This window comes from Lissotriton vulgaris, chromosome 5 (assembly GCF_964263255.1).
Source record: "Lissotriton vulgaris chromosome 5, aLisVul1.2, whole genome shotgun sequence".
In the NCBI taxonomy this organism is placed as follows: domain Eukaryota; kingdom Metazoa; phylum Chordata; class Amphibia; order Caudata; family Salamandridae; genus Lissotriton; species Lissotriton vulgaris.
This window is the reverse complement of record NC_141693.1, coordinates 20,566,399-20,593,488: the sequence shown is the minus strand read 5'-3', so window position 1 is coordinate 20,593,488 and position 27,090 is coordinate 20,566,399. Positions and strand designations below refer to the sequence as shown.

At 50.4% G+C, this 27,090-nt stretch overlaps 1 protein-coding gene across 1 annotated transcript in view; it reads left to right on the top strand.

The window, feature by feature from the left end:
* Positions 1-27,090, top strand: part of LOC147710017 (class I histocompatibility antigen, F10 alpha chain-like) — a 237,703-nt gene that overhangs the window by 163,781 nt on the left and 46,832 nt on the right. The window contains exons 5-6 of the mRNA XM_086920688.1: positions 13,380-13,487; positions 24,630-24,659. Of these exons, the coding sequence (XP_086776814.1) occupies positions 13,380-13,487; positions 24,630-24,659 (138 nt within the window). The remainder of the gene's footprint in view (positions 1-13,379; positions 13,488-24,629; positions 24,660-27,090) is intronic.

The following is a 27,090-nucleotide window of genomic DNA, read 5'->3' as shown; positions in this document are numbered from 1 at the left end:
CCAGACAGAAGCAGAGACTCCAAGAGTCACTTGGCTGACTTCCTATTTCAGCACCGGGTCACAAAAGCTGGAGAAGCATGTTGGTAGCCCAGAGTACCGGATCACTGCTCACCGCTGCAGGGCCGCCTGGGAGACCGAGTCCCAATGCTCAAAAGCTGCACCTGAGTCTGATGGGCCCGTGAGAATTGTTGGAGATCAGTCTGGTCTCCCAGAAGGAAAACTATCACCGGGAGAAGGAAACTGATGGTTTGATTATGACCGGGGACCAGTAGTCCAGTGGCGACTGGACTTTTGCTGGACCAAAGAGGACTTTGAGGACGCCGGTCCCTGAGGCTAAAGTCGCCCGGGCTGGACCGTGGAGTAGCCCCAGGAAGCCCCAACCAGCAGCCTCCCCATCCTGTATCCCTTTAATCAGGACCCTCCATAGCTGTGACTGGCAGGTTGCCATTAATAACTGGACTGGAGACTGCTTCCTCTTTGAGGCCGCTGTTCCTCAGGACTTTGTCAGTACCACTGGCCTGCTCCCTGCAGGAGTTGTCTCCCAAAGTAACTGGAAGTGACCGCATTCAACCTTGAGGCAAGTTTTGCTTGAACAAGTTTCGAAGTGTCAAATTTGTTGAATTTGGCAAAGCTTGTTAATGGTCGAGTGAGGAGTTGTGGTTTACTGTTTCTTCGAATATTTATATCTCCAGAACGCTCCTGTGGATTTTGTTCATTTTGTTGTCTATGAAGTCGTAAAAATACTCTCTATTTTTATAAAGATGTTGGATTTCTTGAGAGCCATGTCTCTTTCTAATTCAGTTATGTTGGTGCTGTTTAAATGCTTTACACGTGTTTCTTTGTTAAAGTCTGAATGCTCGAAGCCACAGCTACCCAGGGTTGAGCAAAAGTTTGACAAACAAGCCTGACTGGACGCAAGACGGTATTGTGAGTGTATTACAGTGTAGTCGCACAACCACACCATATAATACACAACTTTCCTCTCCGGATAGAACATACGCTGTCAGCCTGGCTCCTTACACATTGGAAGCCTTCAAACTCCTCTGTGGGGTGCCTCAAGGTTCATCGCTCAGTCCCACCCTCTTCGATGCATTTATGATCCTTGTGGCCAGCGTTATCCGCACACACAATATCAAGATTTCCTTCTATGCTGACGAGGTGCAACTCATACTCTCTCTCTCAGGTAAGATCCTCAACACATTCATCGCCTGCATGACAGTATTTGCCAACTGAGAGAAAGCCAATTGTTTCAAACTCAACACAGACAAGACATAAGTATTGATCTTCAACAAGAAAATCTCACCATGGGAGTCCAGCTGGTGGCCGCTGAACTCGGACCCACACCCAGCATCCGCGCCAACAACCTTGGAATAATCAGCAAACTGGACATGACGGCACAAGTCAGCGTCACCACAGCATCCTGCTTCCACAACCTGAAGAAGCTGAGCATGATATTCAAATGGCCCCAAACAACGCTAGAAAAACTGTCACTCATGCTCCACTCACCAGCAAGTTGGATCACGAGAAGACCCTCTATAGATTCTGAGTTTGGCAGTGTGGGAGCGGGGTGGCGCGCCACCGCCCTACTATCACACCACCAAAGCTCACTGCCGGCCGCCCACCAGATCACAAGTTACCTCTATGTCTGGCGTGCGGTCCTTTGGCATTTCTACGGCGGTGCCTATTAAAAAAGCGCTGCAGTGGGAACATCAATGCAAGCTTCTGCACGGTATGGACTGTCAAGTCCACGCCTTGCAGGAACTGGGCATGCAGACAGGGGGAACACCATGTGCCCCACTGCATGCATTCCCATGGCCCTGAGGCACCAGGGGGCACAGCAGGACCCCTTAGTTTTCTCACCATCACAGATTTCATGGCGGGTTCACCACCATGACAGCTGTATTGGTGAGGAAACTCTTTGTATACTTGACGGCATATTATGGCCTCTGACCGCCCCGCCACCGCCGGGGAATCACAGATCCCCGTCGGTTGCAGCGGTCCAACTGCAAAAATCAGAATCTGCCAGTCATACTGCTGGAGCACACCGCCACCGAGTCGCCACTCCAGGTTGGCGATCTACTGACCGCGAAACTCGTAATCAGCCCCATAAGTCCACAATCTCATCCCCGTCTGAAAACCAAAATCCAAGATGGAGCCGGTGCCCGTGCACATTGTGGACGAAGGGTGGAGTCACAGCAAATCTCGTGACTCTAAACCTTCGAAGAAAAACAAATTCCAAGCATCCAAGCTGAAAACTAGATGGCAGGAGTATGCAGAGGACGTGAATCTACAGCACTACTCACTCCGAACAGATGCTTACAGGGTAACCGTTTCCCTTCCTTTTGCGGCTTGTAACTCTTCACATTCACACCTTAACTCTTTCCCCCTCCCCCATCTCCCCATCGAAAGAGTTTTAGTGAGCCAGGAATATCCGGACCCAACCACTAGATAACAGAATGCTGTGAATAGAGAAGAATCCCACGCTGGAGAATTGTTACAAGGATGTTGTCAGTTTGGCCTTCTCGCTGTGTATCTGGAGGTTGACTGCTATAGTTGTCGACGGGGCCCTCACCCCAAGACAGCAGACGATACAGGGAGCCAGCCTTATGCCAGCCACCTCTTACCTGGCTGCCCTGGCTGCAGCCATTAATGATGGAGCCAGTCAGAAGGAGGGCATGTGGGCTTAGGTGTGAGAGTGTAGAAAGGGCCCAGTGCAGTGAGTAAAGTGCGACCAGTGGAGGTTTACAGTGCCCTGAGGTAAGCTACAAAGCGCAGAGTGTACCATGGGCTGGGGGGTGATAGTCTGTGTGGACTCTCTCAGGGCACTGCTGGGTATAATGTGGGCTCTGGTGATAGCAGCGCTCTGAGAGGATAAAGTGTGGAGTAAACCATGTGCTGCGGTGAGACACTAGTGCCGCCTCGAAGACTACAAAGGAGCGAGTATACCGTGGACTGTGGTGTGATAGGAGTGAGTGCGGAGGGTTACAGAGCAGTGAGTATACCGTGGACTGTGGTGTGATAGGAGTGAGTGCGGAGGGTTACAGAGCAGTGAGTATACCATGTGCTGTGGTGTGATAGGAGTGAGCGCGGAGGGTTACAGAGCAGTGAGTATACCGTGTGCTGTGGTGTGATAGGAGTGAGTGAGGAGGGTTACAGAGCAGTGAGTATACCGTGGACTGTGGTGTGATAGGAGTGAGTGCGGAGGGTTACAGAGCACTGAGTATACCTTTGGCTGTAGTGTGATAGGAGTGGGTGTGGAGGGTTACAGAGCAATGAATATACCGTGGACTGCAGTGTGATAGGAGTGAGTGCGGAGGGTTACAGAGCAGTGAGTATACCGTGTGCTGTGGTGTGACAGGAGTGAGTGCGGAGGGTTACAGAGCAGTGAGTATACCGTGTGCTGTGGTGTGATAGGAGTGAGTGCGGAGGGTTACAGAGCACTGAGTATACCATGTGCTGTGGTGTGACAGGAGTGAGTGCGGAGGGTTACAGAGCAGTGAGTATACCATGTGCTGTGGTGTGAGAGGAGTGAGCGTGAAGGGTTACAGAGCAGTGAGTATACTGTGGACTGTAGTGTGAGAGGAGTGAGCGTGAAGGGTTACAGAGCAGTGAGTATACCATGGACTGTAGTGTGATAGGAGTGAGTGCGGAGTGAGTGCGGAGGGTTACAGAGCACTGAGTATACCATGTGCTGTGGTGTGAGAGGAGTGAGCGTGAAGGGTTACAGAGCAGTGAGTATACTGTGGACTGTAGTGTGAGAGGAGTGAGCGTGAAGGGTTACAGAGCAGTGAGTATACCATGGACTGTAGTGTGACAGGAGTGAGTGCGGAGGGTTACAGAGCAGTGAGTATACTGTGGACTGTAGTGTGATACGAGTGAGTGAGGAGGGTTACAGAGCAGTGAGTATACCGTGGACTGTGGTGTGATAGGAGTGAGTGCGGAGGGTTACAGAGCACTGAGTATACCTTTGGCTGTAGTGTGATAGGAGTGGGTGTGGAGGGTTACAGAGCAATGAATATACCGTGGACTGCAGTGTGATAGGAGTGAGTGCGGAGGGTTACAGAGCAGTGAGTATACCGTGTGCTGTGGTGTGACAGGAGTGAGTGCGGAGGGTTACAGAGCAGTGAGTATACCGTGTGCTGTGGTGTGATAGGAGTGAGTGCGGAGGGTTACAGAGCACTGAGTATACCATGTGCTGTGGTGTGACAGGAGTGAGTGCGGAGGGTTACAGAGCAGTGAGTATACCATGTGCTGTGGTGTGAGAGGAGTGAGCGTGAAGGGTTACAGAGCAGTGAGTATACTGTGGACTGTAGTGTGAGAGGAGTGAGCGTGAAGGGTTGCAGAGCAGTGAGTATACCATGGACTGTAGTGTGATAGGAGTGAGTGCGGAGGGTTACAGAGCACTGAGTATACCATGTGCTGTGGTGTGACAGGAGTGAGTGCGGAGGGTTACAGAGCAGTGAGTATACCATGTGCTGTGGTGTGATAGGAGTGAGTGCGGAGGGTTACAGAGCAGTGAGTATACCATGTGCTGTGGTGTGAGAGGAGTGAGCGTGAAGGGTTACAGAGCAGTGAGTATACCGTGTGCTGTGGTGTGATACGAGTGAGTGAGGAGGGTTACAGAGCAGTGAGTATACAGTGGACTGTGGTGTGATAGGAGTGAGTGCGGCGGGTTACAGAGCAGTGAGTATACCGTGGACTGTGGTGTGATAGGAGTGAGTGGGGAGGGTTACAGAGCAGTGAGTATATCATGTGCTGTGGTGTGATAGGAGTGAGTGCGAAGGGTTACAGAGCAGTGAGTATACCATGGACTGTAGTGTGATAGGAGTGAGTGCGGAGGGTTACAGAGCAGTGAGTATACCGTGGACTGTGGTGTGACAGGAGTGAGTGCGGAGGGTTACAGAGCAGTGAGTATACCGTGTGCTGTGGTGTGATAGGAGTGAGTGCGGAGGTTTACAGAGCAGTGAGTATACTGTGGACTGTAGTGTGAGAGGAGTGAGCGTGAAGGGTTACAGAGCAGTGAGTATACCATGGACTGTAGTGTGATAGGAGTGAGTGCGGAGGGTTACAGAGCACTGAGTATACCATGTGCTGTGGTGTGACAGGAGTGAGTGCGGAGGGTTACAGAGCAGTGAGTATACCGTGGACTGTGGTGTGATAGGAGTGAGTGCGGAGGGTTACAGAGCAGTGAGTATACCATGTGCTGTGGTGTGATAGGAGTGAGTGCGGAGGGTTACAGAGCAGTGAGTATACCATGTGCTGTGGTGTGAGAGGAGTGAGCGTGAAGGGTTACAGAGCAGTGAGTATACCGTGTGCTGTGGTGTGATACGAGTGCGTGAGGAGGGTTACAGAGCAGTGAGTATACCGTGGACTGTGGTGTGATAGGAGTGAGTGCGGCGGGTTACAGAGCAGTGAGTATACCGTGGACTGTGGTGTGATAGGAGTGAGTGGGGAGGGTTACAGAGCAGTGAGTATATCATGTGCTGTGGTGTGATAGGAGTGAGTGCGAAGGGTTACAGAGCAGTGAGTATACCGTGTGCTGTGGTGTGATAGGAGTGAGTGCGGAGGGTTACAGAGCCGTGAGTATACCATGTGCTGTGGTGTGATAGGAGTAAGTGCGGAGGGTTACAAAGCAGTGAGTATACCATGTACTGTGGTGTGATAGGAGTGAGTGCAAAGGGTTACAGAGCAGTGAGTACACCATGTGCTGTGGTGTAATAGGAGTGAGTGCGGAGGGTTACAGAGCACCGAGTATACCGTGGACTGTGGTGTGATAGGAGTGAGTGCGGAGGGTTACAGAGCAGTGAGTATACCATGTGCTGTGGTGTGATAGGAGTGAGTGCAGAGGGTTACAGAGCAGTGAGTATACCATGTGCTGTGGTGTGATAGGTGTGGGTGCGGAGGGTTACATAGCACCGAGTATACCGTGGACTGTGGTGTGATAGGAGTGAGTGCGGAGGGTTACAGAGCAGGGAGTATACCATGTGCTGTGGTGTGAGAGGAGTGAGCGTGAAGGGTTACAGAGCAGTGAGTATACCATGTGCTGTGGTGTGATTGGAGTGAGCGCGGAGGGTTACAGAGCAGTGAGTATACCATGTGCTGTGGTGTGATTGGAGTGAGCGCGGAGGGTTACCGAGCAGTGAGTATACCATGTGCCTTGGTGTGATAGGAGTGAGAGCAGAGGGTTACAGAGCAGTGAGTATACCATGTGCTGTGGTGTGATAGGTGTGGGTGCGGAGGGTTACAGAGCAGTGAGTATACCATGTGCTGTGGTGTGATAGGAGTGAGTGCAGAGGGTTACAGAGCAGTGAGTATACCGTGTGCTGTGGTGTGATGGGAGTGAGTGCAGAGGGTTACAGAGCAGTGAGTATACCATGTGCTGTGGTGTGATAGGAGTGAGTGCGGAGCGTTACAGAGCAGTGAGTATACCGTGTGCTGTGGTGTGATGGGAGTGAGCGCGGAGGGTTACAGAGCAGTGAGTATACCTTGGGCTGTGGTGTGATAGGAGTGAGTGCGGAGGGTTACAGAGCAGTGAGTATACCATGTGCTGTCGTGTGAGAGGAGTGAGTGCGGAGCGTTACAGAGCAGTGAGTATACCATGTGCTGTGGTGTGATAGGAGTGAGTGCGGAGGGTTACAGAGCACTGAGTATACCTTGGGCTGTGGTGTGATAGGAGTGAGTGCGGAGGGTTACAGAGCAGTGAGTATACCATGTGCTGTGGTGTGAGAGGAGTGAGTGCGGAGGGTTACAGAGCAGTGAGTATACCATGTGCTGTGGTGTGATAGGAGTGAGTGCGGAGGGTTACAGAGCAGTGAGTATACCATGTGCTGTGGTGTGATTGGAGTGAGTGTGGAGGGTTACAGAGCAGTGAGTATACCATGGACTGTGGTGTGATAGGAGTGAGTGCGGAGGGTTACAGAGCAGTGAGTATACCATGTGCTGTGGTGTGATAGGAGTGAGTGCGGAGGGTTACAGAGCAGTGAGTATACCATGTGCTGTGGTGTGATAGGAGTGAGCGCAGAGGGTTACAGAGCAGTGAGTATACCATGTGCTGTGGTGTGAGAGGAGTGAGCGTGAAGGGTTACAGAGCAGTGAGTATACCGTGTGCTGTGGTGTGATACGAGTGAGTGAGGAGGGTTACAGAGCACTGAGTATACTGTGTACTGTGGTGTGATAGTGGTGAGTGCGGAGGGTTACAGAGCAGTGAGTATACCATGTGCTGTGGTGTGATAGGAGTGAGTGCAGAGGGTTACAGAGCAGAGAGTATACCATGTGCTGTGGTGTGACAGGAGTGAGTGCGGAGGGTTACAGAGCAGTGAGTATACCGTGGACTGTGGTGTGATAGGAGTGAGTGCGGAGGGTTACAGAGCAGTGAGTATACCATGTGCTGTGGTGTGATAGGAGTGAGTGCGGAGGGTTACAGAGCAGTGAGTATACCGTGTGCTGTGGTGTGATAGGAGTGAGTGCGGAGGGTTACAGAGCCGTGAGTATACCATGTGCTGTGGTGTGATAGGAGTAAGTGCGGAGGGTTACAAAGCAGTGAGTATACCATGTACTGTGGTGTGATAGGAGTGAGTGCGAAGGGTTACAGAGCAGTGAGTACACCATGTGCTGTGGTGTAATAGGAGTGAGTGCGGAGGGTTACAGAGCACCGAGTATACCGTGGACTGTGGTGTGATAGGAGTGAGTGCGGAGGGTTACAGAGCAGTGAGTATACCATGTGCTGTGGTGTGATAGGAGTGAGTGCAGAGGGTTACAGAGCAGTGAGTATACCATGTGCTGTGGTGTGATAGGTGTGGGTGCGGAGGGTTACATAGCACCGAGTATACCGTGGACTGTGGTGTGATAGGAGTGAGTGCGGAGGGTTACAGAGCAGGGAGTATACCATGTGCTGTGGTGTGAGAGGAGTGAGCGTGAAGGGTTACAGAGCAGTGAGTATACCATGTGCTGTGGTGTGATTGGAGTGAGCGCGGAGGGTTACAGAGCAGTGAGTATACCATGTGCTGTGGTGTGATTGGAGTGAGCGCGGAGGGTTACCGAGCAGTGAGTATACCATGTGCCTTGGTGTGATAGGAGTGAGAGCAGAGGGTTACAGAGCAGTGAGTATACCATGTGCTGTGGTGTGATAGGTGTGGGTGCGGAGGGTTACAGAGCAGTGAGTATACCATGTGCTGTGGTGTGATAGGAGTGAGTGCAGAGGGTTACAGAGCAGTGAGTATACCGTGTGCTGTGGTGTGATGGGAGTGAGTGCAGAGGGTTACAGAGCAGTGAGTATACCATGTGCTGTGGTGTGATAGGAGTGAGTGCGGAGCGTTACAGAGCAGTGAGTATACCGTGTGCTGTGGTGTGATGGGAGTGAGCGCGGAGGGTTACAGAGCAGTGAGTATACCTTGGGCTGTGGTGTGATAGGAGTGAGTGCGGAGGGTTACAGAGCAGTGAGTATACCATGTGCTGTCGTGTGAGAGGAGTGAGTGCGGAGGGTTACAGAGCAGTGAGTATACCATGTGCTGTGGTGTGATAGGAGTGAGTGCGGAGGGTTACAGAGCACTGAGTATACCTTGGGCTGTGGTGTGATAGGAGTGAGTGCGGAGGGTTACAGAGCAGTGAGTATACCATGTGCTGTGGTGTGAGAGGAGTGAGTGCGGAGGGTTACAGAGCAGTGAGTATACCATGTGCTGTGGTGTGATAGGAGTGAGTGCGGAGGGTTACAGAGCAGTGAGTATACCATGTGCTGTGGTGTGATTGGAGTGAGTGTGGAGGGTTACAGAGCAGTGAGTATACCATGGACTGTGGTGTGATAGGAGTGAGTGCGGAGGGTTACAGAGCAGTGAGTATACCATGTGCTGTGGTGTGATAGGAGTGAGTGCGGAGGGTTACAGAGCAGTGAGTATACCATGTGCTGTGGTGTGATAGGAGTGAGCGCAGAGGGTTACAGAGCAGTGAGTATACCATGTGCTGTGGTGTGAGAGGAGTGAGCGTGAAGGGTTACAGAGCAGTGAGTATACCGTGTGCTGTGGTGTGATACGAGTGAGTGAGGAGGGTTACAGAGCACTGAGTATACTGTGTACTGTGGTGTGATAGTGGTGAGTGCGGAGGGTTACAGAGCAGTGAGTATACCATGTGCTGTGGTGTGATAGGAGTGAGTGCAGAGGGTTACAGAGCAGAGAGTATACCATGTGCTGTGGTGTGACAGGAGTGAGTGCGGAGGGTTACAGAGCAGTGAGTATACCGTGGACTGTGGTGTGATAGGAGTGAGTGCGGAGGGTTACAGAGCAGTGAGTATACCATGTGCTGTGGTGTGATAGGAGTGAGTGCGGAGGGTTACAGAGCAGTGAGTATACCATGTGCTGTGGTGTGAGAGGAGTGAGCGTGAAGGGTTACAGAGCAGTGAGTATACCGTGTGCTGTGGTGTGATACGAGTGCGTGAGGAGGGTTACAGAGCAGTGAGTATACCGTGGACTGTGGTGTGATAGGAGTGAGTGCGGCGGGTTACAGAGCAGTGAGTATACCGTGGACTGTGGTGTGATAGGAGTGAGTGGGGAGGGTTACAGAGCAGTGAGTATATCATGTGCTGTGGTGTGATAGGAGTGAGTGCGAAGGGTTACAGAGCAGTGAGTATACCGTGTGCTGTGGTGTGATAGGAGTGAGTGCGGAGGGTTACAGAGCCGTGAGTATACCATGTGCTGTGGTGTGATAGGAGTAAGTGCGGAGGGTTACAAAGCAGTGAGTATACCATGTACTGTGGTGTGATAGGAGTGAGTGCGAAGGGTTACAGAGCAGTGAGTACACCATGTGCTGTGGTGTAATAGGAGTGAGTGCGGAGGGTTACAGAGCACCGAGTATACCGTGGACTGTGGTGTGATAGGAGTGAGTGCGGAGGGTTACAGAGCAGTGAGTATACCATGTGCTGTGGTGTGATAGGAGTGAGTGCAGAGGGTTACAGAGCAGTGAGTATACCATGTGCTGTGGTGTGATAGGTGTGGGTGCGGAGGGTTACATAGCACCGAGTATACCGTGGACTGTGGTGTGATAGGAGTGAGTGCGGAGGGTTACAGAGCAGGGAGTATACCATGTGCTGTGGTGTGAGAGGAGTGAGCGTGAAGGGTTACAGAGCAGTGAGTATACCATGTGCTGTGGTGTGATTGGAGTGAGCGCGGAGGGTTACCGAGCAGTGAGTATACCATGTGCCTTGGTGTGATAGGAGTGAGAGCAGAGGGTTACAGAGCAGTGAGTATACCATGTGCTGTGGTGTGATAGGTGTGGGTGCGGAGGGTTACAGAGCAGTGAGTATACCATGTGCTGTGGTGTGATAGGAGTGAGTGCAGAGGGTTACAGAGCAGTGAGTATACCGTGTGCTGTGGTGTGATGGGAGTGAGTGCAGAGGGTTACAGAGCAGTGAGTATACCATGTGCTGTGGTGTGATAGGAGTGAGTGCGGAGCGTTACAGAGCAGTGAGTATACCGTGTGCTGTGGTGTGATGGGAGTGAGCGCGGAGGGTTACAGAGCAGTGAGTATACCTTGGGCTGTGGTGTGATAGGAGTGAGTGCGGAGGGTTACAGAGCAGTGAGTATACCATGTGCTGTCGTGTGAGAGGAGTGAGTGCGGAGGGTTACAGAGCAGTGAGTATACCATGTGCTGTGGTGTGATAGGAGTGAGTGCGGAGGGTTACAGAGCACTGAGTATACCTTGGGCTGTGGTGTGATAGGAGTGAGTGCGGAGGGTTACAGAGCAGTGAGTATACCATGTGCTGTGGTGTGAGAGGAGTGAGTGCGGAGGGTTACAGAGCAGTGAGTATACCATGTGCTGTGGTGTGATAGGAGTGAGTGCGGAGGGTTACAGAGCAGTGAGTATACCATGTGCTGTGGTGTGATTGGAGTGAGTGTGGAGGGTTACAGAGCAGTGAGTATACCATGGACTGTGGTGTGATAGGAGTGAGTGCGGAGGGTTACAGAGCAGTGAGTATACCATGTGCTGTGGTGTGATAGGAGTGAGTGCGGAGGGTTACAGAGCAGTGAGTATACCATGTGCTGTGGTGTGATAGGAGTGAGCGCAGAGGGTTACAGAGCAGTGAGTATACCATGTGCTGTGGTGTGAGAGGAGTGAGCGTGAAGGGTTACAGAGCAGTGAGTATACCGTGTGCTGTGGTGTGATACGAGTGAGTGAGTAGGGTTACAGAGCACTGAGTATACTGTGTACTGTGGTGTGATAGTGGTGAGTGCGGAGGGTTACAGAGCAGTGAGTATACCATGTGCTGTGGTGTGATAGGAGTGAGTGCAGAGGGTTACAGAGCAGAGAGTATACCATGTGCTGTGGTGTGATAGGAGTGAGCGTGGAGGGTTACAGAGCAGTGAGTATACCGTGTGCTGTGGTGTGATAGGAGTGAGCGCTGAGGGTTACAGAGCAGTGAGTATACCATGTGCTGTGGCGTGATACATGTGAGTGACGAGGGTTACAGAACACTGAGTATACCTTGGGCTGTGGTGTGATAGGAGTGAGTGCGGAGGGTTGCAGAGCAGTGAGTATACCGTGTGCTGTGGTGTGATAGGAGTGAGTGCGGAGGGTTGCAGAGCAGTGAGTATACCATGTGCTGTGGTGTGAGAGGAGTGAGCGTGAAGGGTTACAGAGCAGTGAGTATACCGTGTGCTGTGGTGTGATACGAGTGAGTGAGGAGGGTTACAGAGCACTGAGTATACCGTGTGCTGTGGAGTGATAGGAGTGAGCGCTGAGGGTTACAGAGCAGTGAGTATACCGTGTGCTGTGGTGTGATAGGAGTGAGTGCGGAGGGTTACAGAGCAGTGAGTATACCGTGTGCTGTGGAGTGATAGGAGTGAGTGCGGAGGGTTACAGAGCAGTGAGTATACCATGTGCTGTGGTGTGATAGGAGTGAGTGCAGAGGGTTACAGAGCAGAGAGTATACCATGTGCTGTGGTGTGATAGGAGTGAGTGCGGAGGGTTACAGAGCAGTGAGTATACCTGGGACTGTGGTGTGATAGGAGTGAGTGTGGAGGGTTACAGAGCAGTGAGTATACCTGGGACTGTGGTGTGATAGGAGTGAGCGCTGAGGGTTACAGACCAGTGAGTATACCATGTGCTGTGGTGTGATACGAGTGAGTGTGGAGGGTTACAGGGCAGTGAGTATACCATGTGCTGTGGTGTGATAGGAGTGAGTGCGGAGGGTTACAGAGCAGTGAGTATACCATGTGCTGTGATGTGATAGGAGTGAGCGCTGAGGGTTACAGACCAGTGAGTATACCATGTGCTGTGGTGTGATAGGAGTGAGTGCGGAGGGTTACAGAGCAGTGAGTATACCATGTGCTGTGGTGTGATAGGAGTGAGTGTGGAGGGTTACAGAGCAGTGAGTATACCTGGGACTGTGGTGTGATAGGAGTGAGCGCTGAGGGTTACAGACCAGTGAGTATACCATGTGCTGTGGTGTGATAGGAGTGAGTGCGGAGCGTTACAGAGCAGTGAGTATACCTGGGACTGTGGTGTGATAGGAGTGAGTATGGAGGGTTACAGAGCAGTGAGTATACCTGGGACTGTGGTGTGATAGGAGTGAGCGCTGAGGGTTACAGACCAGTGAGTATACCATGTGCTGTGGTGTGATAGGAGTGAGTGCGGAGGGTTACAGAGCAGTGAGTATACCTGGGACTGTGGTGTGATAGGAGTGAGTGAGGAGGGTTACAGGGCAGTGAGTATACCATGTGCTGTGGTGTGATAGGAGTGAGCGCGGAGGGTTACAGAGCAGTGAGTATACCTGGGACTGAGGTGTGATAGGAGTGAGTGTGGAGGGTTACAGAGCAGTGAGTATACCATGTGCTGTGATGTGATAGGAGTGAGTGCGGAGGGTTACAGAGCAGTGAGTATACCATGTGCTGTGGTGTGATAGGAGTGAGCGCTAAGGGTTACAGACCAGTGAGTATACCATGTGCTGTGGTGTGATAGGAGTGAGTGCGGAGGGTTACAGACCAGTGAGTATACCTGGGACTGTGGTGTGATAGGAGTGAGCGCTGAGGGTTACAGACCAGTGAGTATACCATGTGCTGTGGTGTGATAGGAGTGAGTGCGGAGGGTTACAGATCAGTGAGTATACCATGTGCTGTGGTGTGATAGGAGTGAGTGCGGAGGGTTACCGAGCAGTGAGTATACCATGTGCTGTGGTGTGATAGGAGTGAGTGCGGAGGGTTACCGAGCAGTGAGTATACCATGTGCTGTACTATGATCAGACCTCTGTTCCCAGGTTAGGGTACAGCTCTCTCTGACCCTTTACACACAGAGATATTCATACCTGGCAGGTGTTAGTGTTACTGCATCATAATTCATATCTTTGAAGTGATTTCAGCCCTGTAACTCTGCTCCTGTCTGTCTCTGTCCCACAGAAGAGAAATCTCCTTCAATGGGGGTCATTATCGGAGGCGTCATTGGAGCCCTTGTGGGTGTTGGACTGATCTCTGCTGTGGTTTGGTTTGTCTACAAGAAAACATCAGGTGAGTGGATTGAGTTTGATACTGTGAGTGGGAAGTACCCTCACTTCTTGATTCATACGCGGGTAGGTGGTTGAATAACATCTGCCACTTGAAGTAGGGGTGGGGACACACCCATGCTTGGAGGCCTTCATCCTTTACTCTGAGGTGGGTGAAGCAGGGATTTCCTTGTCAATGCACAGCTGATCAGGGTCATTGAATGCACTATTTCACTACTTAGTCTCCAACCCCAATGCATGAACAAATCTTAAATCTGCACCCAAATTGTAAAAGTTACTAGTTCGGCCAATGAAAATTAGACCCCATGTTTCAACTATTCTGGTTGGATGCTGAACTGAAACACCCCATGCCTGAGATTTGAGGAGCTCCAGGACAATGTGAAAGCTGTAAAGCACTGGGTATACTGCGGGGTGTACTCTGATAGCGGTGTCCTGAGAGAGGGTACAGGATGTAAGCTGTAAAGCACTGAGTATACCGTGGGGTGTACTCTGTTAGCGGTGCCTTCAGAAAGGGTACGATGGAAGCTGTAAAGCACTGAGTATACTGTGGGGTGTACTCTGATAGCGGTGCCTTCAGAAAGGGTACAATGGAAGCTGTAAAGCACTGAGTGTACTGCGGGGTGTACTCTGATAGCGGTGTCCTGAGAGAGGGTACAGGATGTAAGCTGTAAAGCACTGAGTATACCGTGGGGTGTACTCTGTTAGCGGTGCCTTCAGAAAGGGTACGATGGAAGCTGTAAAGCACTGAGTATACTGTGGGGTGTACTCTGATAGCGGTGCCTTCAGAAAGGGTACAATGGAAGCTGTAAAGCACTGAGTGTACTGCGGGGTGTACTCTGATAGCGGTGTCCTGAGAGAGGGTACAGGATGTAAGCTGTAAAGCACTGAGTATACCGTGGGGTGTACTCTGTTAGCGGTGCCTTCAGAAAGGGTACGATGGAAGCTGTAAAGCACTGAGTATACCGTGGGGTGTACTCTGTTAGCGGTGCCTTCAGAAAGGGTACGATGGAAGCTGTAAAGCACTGAGTATACCGTGGGGTGTACTCTGTTAGCGGTGCCTTCAGAAAGGGTACGATGGAAGCTGTAAAGCACTGAGTATACTGTGGGGTGTACTCTGATAGCGGTGCCTTCAGAAAGGGTACAATGGAAGCTGTAAAGCACTGAGTGTACTGCGGGGTGTACTCTGATAGCGGTGTCCTGAGAGAGGGTACAGGATGTAAGCTGTAAAGCACTGAGTATACCGTGGGGTGTACTCTGTTAGCGGTGCCTTCAGAAAGGGTACAAGATGGAAGCTGTAAAGCACTGAGTGTACTGCGGGGTGTACTCTGTTAGCGGTGCCTTCAGAAAGGGTACGATGGAAGCTGTAAAGCACTGAGTATACCGTGGGGTGTACTCTGTTAGCGGTGTCCTGAGAGAGGGTACAGGATGTAAGCTGTAAAGCACTGAGTATACCGTGGGGTGTACTCTGTTAGCGGTGCCTTCAGAAAGGGTACGATGGAAGCTGTAAAGCACGGAGTCTACTGTGGGGTGGACTCTGATAGCGGTGCCTTCAGAAAGGGTACAAAGGAAGCTGTAAAGCACTGAGTGTACTGCGGAGTTAACTCTGATATCGGTGCCCTGAGAGAGGGTACAAGATGGAAGCTGTAAAGCACTGAGTATACTGCGGAGTGTACTCTGATAGCGGTGCCTTCAGAAAGGGTACGATGGAAGCTGTAAAGCACTGAGTATACTGTGGGTGTACTATGATAGCGGTGCCTTCAGAAAGGGTACGATGGAAGCTGTAAAGCACTGAGTGTACTGCGGAGTTAACTCTGATAGCGGTGCCTTCAGAAAGGGTACGATGGAAGCTGTAAAGCACTGAGTATACTGTGGGTGTACTATGATAGCGGTGCCTTCAGAAAGGGTACGATGGAAGCTGTAAAGCACTGAGTGTACTGCGGAGTTAACTCTGATAGCGGTGCCTTCAGAAAGGGTACGATGGAAGCTATAAAGCACTGAGTATACTGCGGGGTGTACTCTGAAAGCGGTGCCTTCAGAAAGGGTACGATGGAAGCTGTAAAGCACTGAGTGTACTGCGGGTGTACTCTGAAAGCGGTGCCTTCAGAAAGGGTACGATGGAAGCTGTAAAGCACTGAGTATACTGCGGGTGTACTCTGAAAGCAGTGCCTTCAGAAAGGGTACGATGGAAGCTGTAAAGCACTGAGTGTACTGTGGGTGTACTCTGATAGCGGCGCCTGAGAGAGGGTACAAGATAGAAGCTGTAAAGCACTGAGTATACTGTGGGATGGACTCTGATAGCGATGCCTTCAGAGAGGGTACAAGATGGAAGCTGTAAAGCACTGAGTATACTGTGGGATGGACTCTGATAGCGGTACCTTCAGAGAGGGTACAAGATGGTATCTTCAGAGAGGGTACAAGATGGAAGCTATAAAGCACTGAGTGTACCGTGGGGTATACTATGATAGCGGTACCTTCAGAGAGGGTACAAGATGAAAGCTGTAAAGCACTGAATGTACCGTGGGGTGTACTCTGATAGTGGTGCCTTCAGAAAGGGTACAGGATGGAAGCTGTAAAGCACTGAGTATACTGTGGGGTGTACTCTGATAGCGGTGCCTTCAGAGAGGGTACAAGATGGAAGCTGTAAAGCACTGAGTATACTGCGGGGTGGACTCTGATAGCGGTGCCTTCAGAGAGGGTACAAGATGGAAGCTGTAAAGCACTGAGTATACTGTGGGGTGTACTCTGATAGCGGTGCTCTGAGAGAGGGTACAAAATGGAAGTTGTAAAGCACTAAGTATACTGTGGTGTGGATTCTGATAGCAGTGCCTTCAGAAAGGGCACAAGATGGAAGCTGTAAAGCACTGTTATACTGCGGGGTGTACTCTGATAGCGGTGCCTTCAGAAAGGGCACAAGATGGAAGCTGTAAAGCACTGAGTATACTGTGGGGTGTACTCTGATAGCGGTGCCTTCAGAGAGGGTACAAGATGGTATCTTCAGAGAGGGTACAAGATGGAAGCTGTAAAGCACTGAGCATACTGCAGGGTGGATTCTGATAGCGGTGCCTTCAGAAAGGGTACAAGATGGAAGCTGTAAAGCAGGGAGTATTCTGCAGGGTGTACTCTGATAGCAGTGCCCAGAGAGGGTACAAGGTACTGTGTGCTGTGCTGATAGCGGTACCCTGAGAGATGGTACAAGGTACTGTGTGCTTTGTTATGATAGCAGTGCCCTGAGAGAGGGTACAAGGTACTGTGTGCTGTGCTGATAGCGGTACCCTGAGAGATGGTACAAGGTACTGTGTGCTGTGATGTGATAGCAGTGCCCTGAGAGAGGGTACAAGGTACTGTGTGCTGTGCTGATAGCGGTACCCTGAGAGATGGTACAAGGTACTGTGTGCTTTGTTGTGATAGCAGTGCCCTGAGAGAGGGTACAAAGTACTGTGTGCTGTGCTGATAGCAGAGCCCTGAGAGAGGGTACAAGGTACTGTGTGCTGTGGTGTGATAGCAGTGCCCTAAGAGGGGGTACAAGGTATTGTGTGCTGTGGTGCGATAGCAGTGCCCTGAGAGAGGGTACAAGGTACTGTATGCTGTGGTGTGATAGCAGTGCCCTGAGAGAGGGTACAACGTACTGTATGCTGTGGTGTGATAGCAGTGCCCTGAGAGAGGGTACAAGGTACTGTGTGCTTTGTTGTGATAGCAGTGCCCTGAGAGAGGGTACAAGGTACTGTGTGCTGTGCTGATAGCAGAGCCCTGAGAGAGGGTACAAGGTACTGTGTGCTATGCTGATAGCAGTGCCCTGAGAGAGTACAAGGTACTGTGTGCTGTGCTGATAGTAGAACCCTGAGAGAGGGTACAAGGTACTGTGTGCTGTGTAGTGATAGCAGTGCCCTGAGAGAGGGTACAAGGTACTGTGTGCTGTTGTGATAGCAGTGCCCTGAGAGAGGGTACAAGGTACTGTCCTGTGCTGATAGCAGTGCCCTGAGAGAGGGTACAAGGTACTGTGTGCTGTGTGGGATAGTAGTGCCCTGAGAGAGGATACAAGGTACTGTGTCCTATGGTGTGATAGCAGTGTCTTGAGAGAGGGTACAAGGTACTGTGTCCTGCAGTGTGATAGCAGGGCCCTGAGAGAGGGTACAAGGTACTGTGTGCTGTGGTAATAGCAGTGCCCAGAGAGGGTACAAGGTACAGTGCGCTGAGGTGTGATAGCAGGGCCCTGAGAGAGGGTACAAGGTACTGTGTGCTGGGGTGTGATAGCAGTGCCCTGAGAGAGGGTACAATGTACTGTGTGCTGTGGTGTGATAGCAGTGCCCTGAGAGAGGGTACAAGGTATTGTGTGCTGTTGCGTGATAGCAGTGCCCTGAGACGGGGTACAAGGTACTGTGTGCTGTGGTGTGATAGCAGTGCCCTGAGAGGGTACAAGGTACTGTGTGCTGTGGTGTGATAGCTGTACCCTGAGAGAGGGTACAAGGTACCGAGTGTTGTGGTGTGATAGCAGTGCCCTGAGAGAGGGTACAAGGTACTGTGTCCTGTTGTGTGATAGCAGTGCCCTGAGAGAGGGTACAAGGTATTATGTGCTGTGGCCTGATAGCAGTACCCTGAGAGAGGGTACACAGTACTGTGTTATGTAGTGTGATAGCAGTGCCCTGAGAGAGGGTACAAGGTACTGTGTGCTGTGGTGTGATAGCAGTGCCCTGAGAGAGGGTACAAGGTATTGTGTGCTGTGGTGCGATAGCAGTGCCCTGAGTGAGGGCACAAGGTACTGTGTGCTGTGGTGTGATAGCAGTGCCCTGAGCGAGGGTCCAAGGTACTGTGTGCTGTGGTGTGATTGCAGTGTCCTGAGAGGGGGTACAAGGTACTGTGTGCTGTAGTGTGATAGCAGTGCCCTGAGAGATGGAACAAGGTACTGTGTGCTGTGGTGTGATAGCAGTGCCCTGAGAGATGGTACAAGGTACTGTGTGCTGTGGTGTGATAGCAGTGCCATGAGAGGGGTAGAAGGTCCTGTGTGCTGTCGTGATAGCAGTGCCCTGAGAGAGGATACAAGGTGCGGTGTCCTATGGTGTGATAGCAGTGTCCTGAGAGAGGGTACAAGGTACTGTGTCCTGCAGTGTGATAGCAGTGCCCTGAGAGAGGGTACAAGGCACTGTGTCCTGCAGTGTGATAGCAGTGACCTGAGAGAGGGTACAAGGTACTGTGTGCTTTGGTGTGATAGCAGTGTCTTGAGAGAGGGTACAAGGTACTGTGTCCTGCAGTGTGATAGCAGGGCCCTGAGAGAGGGTACAAGGTACTGTGTGCTGTGGTAATAGCAGTGCCCAGAGAGGGTACAAGGTACAGTGCGCTGTGGTGTGATAGCAGGGCCCTGAAAGAGGGTACAAGGTACTGTGTGCTGTGGTGTGATAGCAGGGCCCTGAGAGAGGGTACAAGGTACTGTGTGCTGCCTGCTCTGTGATTGCAGTGCCCTGAGAGAGGGTACAAGGTACTGTGTGCTGTGGTGTGATTGCAGTGCCCTGAGAGAGGGTACAAGGTACTGTGTGCTGTGGTGTGATAGCAGTGCCCTGAGAGAGGGTACAAGGTACTGTGTCCTGCAGTGTGATAGCAGTGACCTGAGAGAGGGTACAAGGTACTGTGTGCTTTGGTGTGATAGCAGTGTCTTGAGAGAGGGTACAAGGTACTGTGTCCTGCTGTGTGATTGCAGTGCCCTGAGAGAGGGTACAAGGTACTGTGTGCTGTGGTGTGATAGCAGGGCCCTGAGAGAGGGTACAAGGTACTGTGTGCTGCCTGCTGTGTGATTGCAGTGCCCTGAGAGAGGGTACAAGGTACTATGTGCTGTGGTGTGATTGCAGTGCCCTGAGAGAGGGTACAAGGTACTGTGTGCTGTGGTGTGATAGCAGTGCCCTGAGAGGGGGTAGAAGGTACTGTGTCCTATGGTGTGATAGCAGTGTCTTGAGAGAGGGTACAAGGTACTGTGTCCTGCAGTGTGATAGCAGGGCCCTGAGAGAGGGTACAAGGTACTGTGTGCTGTGGTAATAGCAGTGCCCAGAGAGGGTACAAGGTACAGTGCGCTGTGGTGTGATAGCAGGGCCCTGAGAGAGGGTACAAGGTACAGTGCGCTGTGGTGTGATAGCAGGGCCCTGAGAGAGGGTACAAGGTACTGTGTGCTGTGGGGTGATAGCAGTGCCCTGAGAGAGGGTACAAGGCACTGTGTGCTGTGTGCTGTGTGTGATAGTAGTGCCCTGAGAGAGGGTACAAGGTACTGTGTGCTGTGGGGTGATAGCAGTGCCCTGAGAGAGGGTACAAGGTACTGTGCGCTGTGCTGATAGCAGTGCCCTGAGCGAGGGTGTAAAGCACTGAGTATGATATGGGCTGTGAGGTCATAACAGTGCTTTCAGAGACGATACAAAGCACTGTGTATACAGTGTACTCTGGTGTGATAGCAGTGGCCTCCGAGGATATAAAGCACTGAGTATACCTAATGAAGAAATCCTTACCTGGAGCCGTGCCCTGGCCTGTGGTGGCCCGTCTACTACATTCTAGGGACAGAGACACTATCCTGCACAATGCAAACACGGTGGGTGGACTCCAAGTATAGAGCCAAACAGTATCCATACTCCCAGACTCTACGGCTTCAATTCAGAAACACGGTACATCATTTGTGGCATTGAAACATCGACTGTGCGAAGCCAATATAAAGTACATGCTACTCTTCATGCAAAAGTTAATATAATAAATGGAGATAAAGCACCCTTTTTCAGGATTCCTCAGAAGCCATAGAGTGATTGTAGTGAAAACACAGTGTGGAGGGGAGAACAAGTCAACATCAACCTCACCGTCAAGTAACAAAAAAAGCAAAGACAGCCTAGTAGCAGCTCTCTTCTAAAGAAAGTAAAACCATTTCTTCCTGAAGCTACGTTAGTGCTGCTGTTCAAGCCCTCATTCTCACATATGGACGGCAGTAACACCTACTGCGTGACCTTCCAGACTCCACACTGGCACCCTTTTAAAGCATCCTACATGCTGCAGGACGTCTTATCTGGGGCTTGAAGAAATACTCCCTTGGCTTCCCTTGCTGGCCTGCATCAACTTCAAAATCAAATGCATCATTTACGTGGGCATCATGACCAGGACCCCGCTTATCTTACACACAACCTCTGTAGGAAACTGAGTATTTGTTGCAGTAATCCCTCATCTGTTTCCCTTTTAGGTGATGCAACTCTGACTGAAGTGTACTGGGTTCCTGCCAGCCAGGTGCCCAGTATGAGTGTTCTTTCCCAAAATTGCACAGTTGCTTCCCCAACTGGTAAAACCTTTAGCACCCTCTGTAAGTCCTTGGTAAATGGTACCCCTGGTACCTAGGGTCTGTGGTACTAAAGAGGCCCCCCTTAAGGGTAGCAGCACAAATGGTGCCACCCTGAGGGACCCCTCACCAAGCACATGGAGGGCTGCTATCGCAGGCTGTGTGTCTTGGTGCAGACCAAAGTGAAAACACAACATGTCACACATCCCTGTGTGCCATGTCCCCTATCACTGCATGTAATATTTGTTAGTCACCTCTACAGCACGCCAAACAGCCCTTAGGTAGGGTGCTGAATATTACATGTGAGGGCATACCTGCATGAGCAGATATGCCCCTGTGCTGGTCGGTCCTATTACTGCCAGTACAAGTGGACAGAGAAGCCGTTTTAACACATACCGGGGACTGGTGAAAACAAGCTCCGCCGCTACATGATGGCTTCACTGAAAATAGGGATGTGTGGTATCAAATATCTCATATTGGTAAACCTACACTGATGCCAGTGTTTGATTTACCAATGCATGCACGCAGGGCAGGGGGCACGTTACTGGTGCCCCTTGAAAGCCTCTGGTGCACTTGCTGGCTGGTTTCTGCCAGCCTGGCACCAAGACCCTGTTCTGACCTCCTAGCGCGAGAGCCTTTGCTCTCAGGAGACCAAGAACAAAATCCTGTCCGAGGAAAGGATGTAACACCCCCTCCTACAGGAAGACCTGTTGATTAGCCTCCTTCCGCGGACGAGCTTCAAAGAGCTGCCGCTTTTGTAATGTGAATCTGGCTCCCCTCAAAGCAGAGGATGCCACCCCCCTGTCCTGGCCCCCTTGACACCTGGACAGGTGGGACAATTAGCTAGTTAGGAAGATGTGCCACCTCCAGGCTAGTACCACTCCTAAGGTGGCTACTGTGAGGTGGGAACGATTTTTCAGAAGTAGCAATCTTTGTGATGGCATACTTAGGAATTCTGGGACAGGGCTATGCCTACTTCTGACAGGAAGTGATCATATATGGGATGTAGTGAACCCAAGGGTCAGTAGCCAATTGGCTACTACTCTGTACTGACCTAACACCCCTAAATTCAGTATTTAGGGGAGCCCCTGGCACCAGAGAAGCATATCCTGACAACCTAAGAAGAGGGAGGACCCCGAAGACCCGAAGCTGAGAAGAGAGAAGAAGCAGCAAACTTTGTACCAACCCTGTCGGGCTGTCTGCATCCCTGGTCGAAAACTCCGCCAAAGTCGACTCGTCCTGCACCTGCTGGTTCCAGAAACCTGGGAGGGGTGCCTGACTTCGAAAAAGAGTCAATAGCTTCAAAAGAGAAAACTCTGAGGCCTCCAGAACTTTCAAAATCGACACTCGAAGTCCCACTGCACTCGTCGCCTCCGGCCCAAGTTGATGTGGACCACCGGTGGTAACAAGGTGCCCCAGAGCTTGAGTCCATCTTGGTTTCACCCCTCCTGGACCCTTATCCACGGCTGCTCCAGGAAGCAAAAACCTGACGCCTAAGGACACCCCTCGCCCCGGAGCCTTGGAGAAGAGGACCAAAGCTGTCCCCCGTCCTCGAGCATTGAAAGGCCTGCGCCCACTTGCTGGTCCAGTCCACCTGGCTTCCTAACCGGAGCCTGCAGCCTCTTATTACAGTGACCGGTCCCCATTGAAATGAATTGGGATCCCCACATTTTTTGGCGGGTAAAAAACTTTTACTTTTAACTGAGGAATGGGGTTACCACGTGTCGTGGATAAGGGAGCGTCAACAGTGCCATTTTGCTGGTCTGCGCCTTGTGACACGACGTGAAATCCTTGCACCGGAGGCAATAGATGAATCTTGGGGAGCACTGCTTGTGGGGAGATTCGAGGTCACTGAAAAGCTTGTGGTTTTGAGGATGTAACATGGAGCAGAGCTGCCCAGGGGAATTGCAGCAGTAGGGGGGTTGTTTGAGATGTGACACCCCCCAAATGAATACATTCTTGGCTAGGTACTTGGATCAGGGGTCCCTGAGTCGGATTTGCTATACCTGTGTCGTTTACAAAGCCACTTAAAATGCTGCTTTGTGTAGCTTTGTAAGAAAAAGTAATGGAACCCATGACATTCCACTGTTTTGTGTTGCGGTAAGTCAGGGAGGCCTTCCATGGATGGTGCATGGGGGTTCCTATCGATCCGCCCATGAATTTTTAAGCACCCCATATTTACACAGCTTTTGCATCTGGGTTGGGACACTTTTTTGAAGCAGCCTCAATGTAAAATCCTTTTTGGTATTTACAAAGCCACACAAATGACGAGTTTCAACAAAACCCAGCATATTGCACTGCCTTATGTTACTTTGAGTCAAGAAGGCGTTCCATGGGTGGTACGTAGTTGTTCCTGCGCATCCGCCTATAAACCTATATTTACAAGAAGTTGTAGACATGAGTTTGCTCCTCAATGGCTTGCCTGCCCGAGGCCGGCGTAATGAGGAGAATTATGTTTATTTCTCCTCTTTATTTCCTCTTTGCATGTGTGCGCATTCTGCAGCATGCATAGAAAGGGGAACAAGTCTCAAAGGATTGTGTTTGTGCAGGAAGGTGCGTAACGCAGACACCTTTGCACCAGGGCTCAAGGCAGCCCAAAGGATGCAACGCATGGAGAGAGCAGATCGGCTCCATTTCTAGGACAGTTTACACATGAAGTAGCAAAGCTGCACCCATAGAAGTACTCCATTACTCCTATAACGGATGCACGTTTACTACTGTTTAGAATCTACAAACATTGGCAGGAGTACGCTTGGAAAGCTGCGCCACTCTCGGGTTTTCAGGCATTGAACTGGGAATCAAACACCCAAAGGGTAATGGGACAAGTGTGTGCAAACAGTCTCACCACAGTCAATCCCTCGGGGTAGGAATCCAGACCGCTTTGTTTACCCGCTGGGCCACTCTAGACTAGGGCCTTCTTCAGGGTGCAGCAGATGGAGTAAAGGCAGGAGGTGAGGCCTAGAACTGTGCTGCCTCGACTCCTCCCACCAAATGTAGGGATGTCTGCCAGTTCAGCATACATCTCTATACATTGGCATGCACCGCTGTCATGGCGGTGCCAGTCAATGTAGGATGGGTTTAATGGATGGCTCCGTTAATCATGGTGGCTGGCTGTCAAGCTTTTCCAAAATTTTCAGTTTTTTCAAAACAAACTCACAAAGCTGGAGTTTATTTAAAAAAAAAAATGTAAAAAACGTAATGAACCCACACCAGTTTTTTTCCATGATGTGGGATTTTTTTTTTTACTCTCCCTCAGGATATATCTGGCAGTGACGGAGAGTAAAAAACCCCATCTAACCATCCACCCTAAATTGGGTCAGATGCTTACTTCCGATGGCACCTAATCCATCGGGCTGTCGAAGGAAGTTTTACCCCGACAGAGTGAAATTGACTCCGTCAGCGTAAAACCTGCGGTCCGCCCAACTCCAAATCAGGCGGCAGACCTTGAGTTTGGCGTGTTGCTACAGAGTACCTGTCACCAAACTCTAAATCAGCTCTAAAGACCAACCTAATGCAAATCACTGCCGACCCTTCTCCTCATGGGAACATTGACGCCCGTGCTCCGGAGTTAGACACTCTGGCCGCTGTGCCACACCTCTCCCTTCTCATCATGGTAACAGTTCATCCAGGACCTTAGTCACATCACACATTCACTCTGTGGCCCAGTGCTTTGTAGATGGAACATGTGAGATGTTCACCCCCTGAATCCCACTGACTAAGCTGCACCCCTGAGGCTGTGCTCCCCTCACCCCTCTCTGCTCCAACCTCCTAGTGTAAACATGTGTGTTCACCTAGTGAGTGGACAGGCTGAGTGATCTCTGTGACCTTACAACTCATGAAATGTGTTTTATTTTTCAGGAAAACCTACCTATGCTGCAGCAAAGCGAGGTGAGTGACTCCTCACTTGTTTGTGGTAAGTTTTGTGAGTCTTTGAGAGTGATTAAGAGAAGACACTGAATGTTCTCATGGTTGTTAAATGACAAAATGAAAGGAACATTGGCAAAGAAACCAGAACATCTTGAGTGAAACCAGGAAGTCTTTCTGTGTCAAACTGTGATCGTTGTCAGTAAAACATCCATGGGGCGGAGGGGTGGCGCGTACAAGATAAAATGTGGTTTAATAAATGTTCATCATCCTACCAATACCAGAACTAGTTAACGAGGATCACAGAATCTGTGCTTAGACTGTATTACTGACTTCAGGACCGGAGCCGGCCCCTCAGCTGTTACCAGACCGGTGCATGGTCATCCCAAGTCAAAAAGGAAGACCAACCTAGGGTGATTCTGAAGTCTTTCGATGACTTCAGCCGGGCTATTCCTGCAATTAACTGGAGAAGTCATCCGAAACCATCCTGAAGTATGCCTACAGGGCAGAATATTTAAATTAGATGATTCCTCGAGTCATCAGAGAAACTACTCCAGGATTAGTTCCCAATTACTTCAGTGGAAAAGATGTGATGATCTTGTACTACTGCAGGATGATCCCATGATGATTACAGGATTAGGGTGGATTACTCCAGGATGGGTTCCTGATTACTTGAGTTGGAAAACATGTGAAGGTCTTATACTACTGCAGGATGATTCCATGATGATTTCAGGATTAGAGGGGATTAGTCCAGGATGATCCTTTGAGTATTTCAGGATGGGGCTGTATTATTACAGAATCATCTTGTGATGACTTCAGAATGAGGCTGCATTACTCAAGGATGATCCAAGGATAACTTTAGAATGGGACTGGGACCGTACTAGTCGACTAATTCATGATGGGGATGTATTACCGTAGGATGGGTTCTGGCTGTATTACTACTAGGCCTAGGCAGTAAATTCCGTTCCGCTTGCAGAATTTGTGGAATTTTGCAACAACAAAAAAACGCGATCCGCAGCTTCGTGGAATTTTTCGCTTGTATGCGCTTTCAAAATGCGTGTTCGCGAGATATTTTCCCCAGAGCACGCAATCAGCATTCGCGAACAGGAAAAAAGCATTGCGAACGGGCGGAACAAGCAAATCCGCGTGTTCGCAGAACTTTTGCGTGCTCGCTGAGATTTTTTACCGTTTCCCGGAGCTTTGCGAAGAGTGACTACGCAAATTTCGCCCACCCCCTAATTACTGCATGGCAGTTTCAATATGCAGATGTATTATTCTAGGATGATATTGAGTAGTAATACTTGATTTACATACACAGGATGTCAAGAAATACACAGTTGTATTAGTTCGTTAGCAGAGGAAATAATTTTTACAAAAACAAGCATTGGCAAGCCAACAGGTCTCGCCTTTTTGACCACATGGCTTGCCAATGCCGACTGGCAATCGTGTGCAGTATCGGTTAAAATAAACAAGCATTGGCAAAGCCAAAAGGCCTGGCCTTTGCAAGAGCTATTTGCGTTGCCAATATGTTTTAGCCATATTGTACACGAGCGTGGCTGTTGTTCAGCATGGCTAAAAGTTAATAGGGTGAAGGAGAGTTACATGTCAAAGTGCAATGTGATGAATTAGTGTAGATTACAGCGGCAGATTGTCGTGGAGTAGTGTAGAACAAAGTGGCATTGAGTGTTACGTAGAGTATATTGCTGTAGAGTGGAGTGGCATAAAGTGGAGTAGTGTGGGAAAGAGAATGACAGAGGGGAGTAAAGTGTTGTAGAATCGAGAGTCAGAGAGGAGTTGTGTGGAATAGAGTGGAGTAGTGTGTTGTAGAATAGAGTGGACTAAAGTGGCATGGAGGGGGTTACATAGAGAATAGTTGAGTAGTGTTGAAGAGTGGCATAGCATGGAGTAGTGTTGTGGAGTGGCATAGAGTCGGGTAGAGTTTAATGGTGTAGAGCATCACAGAGTGGAGTATCGTAGCTTATAGTGTCGTAAAGTGCAGTAGCTCAGATTGAAGCTGTGTAAAACACAGTGGTGCAGAGTAGACTGGCGTAGAGTGCACTGGTTAATTAGAGTGGTGTAGAGTGCATTGGCGCAGAGTAGAGTGACGTAGAGTGCAGAGTAGATTGCAGTGGTGTAAAGTAGATTGTTTCAGAGAAGAGTGGCATAGAGTGGAGTGGTGCAGGGTAGATTGCAGTGGTGTGGAGCAGAGTGCAGTGACAGTAGGGTAGAGTGCAATGGTACAGAATAGATTAGAGTGGCATTGAGCAATGCAGATTGCAGTGGTGCAGAGTGCAGTGACTTAAACTGCAGTGGTTCAGAGTATCATGGCATAGAGTTCAGTGGTAGAGAATACAGTCTTGTAGAGCTGAGTGTCAGAGTGCCGCGGTGCAGGGTAAAATAGTGGTGCAGCATAGAGTGGTGCAGCTTAGAGTGCAGTTGCATAGAGTTCAGTGGT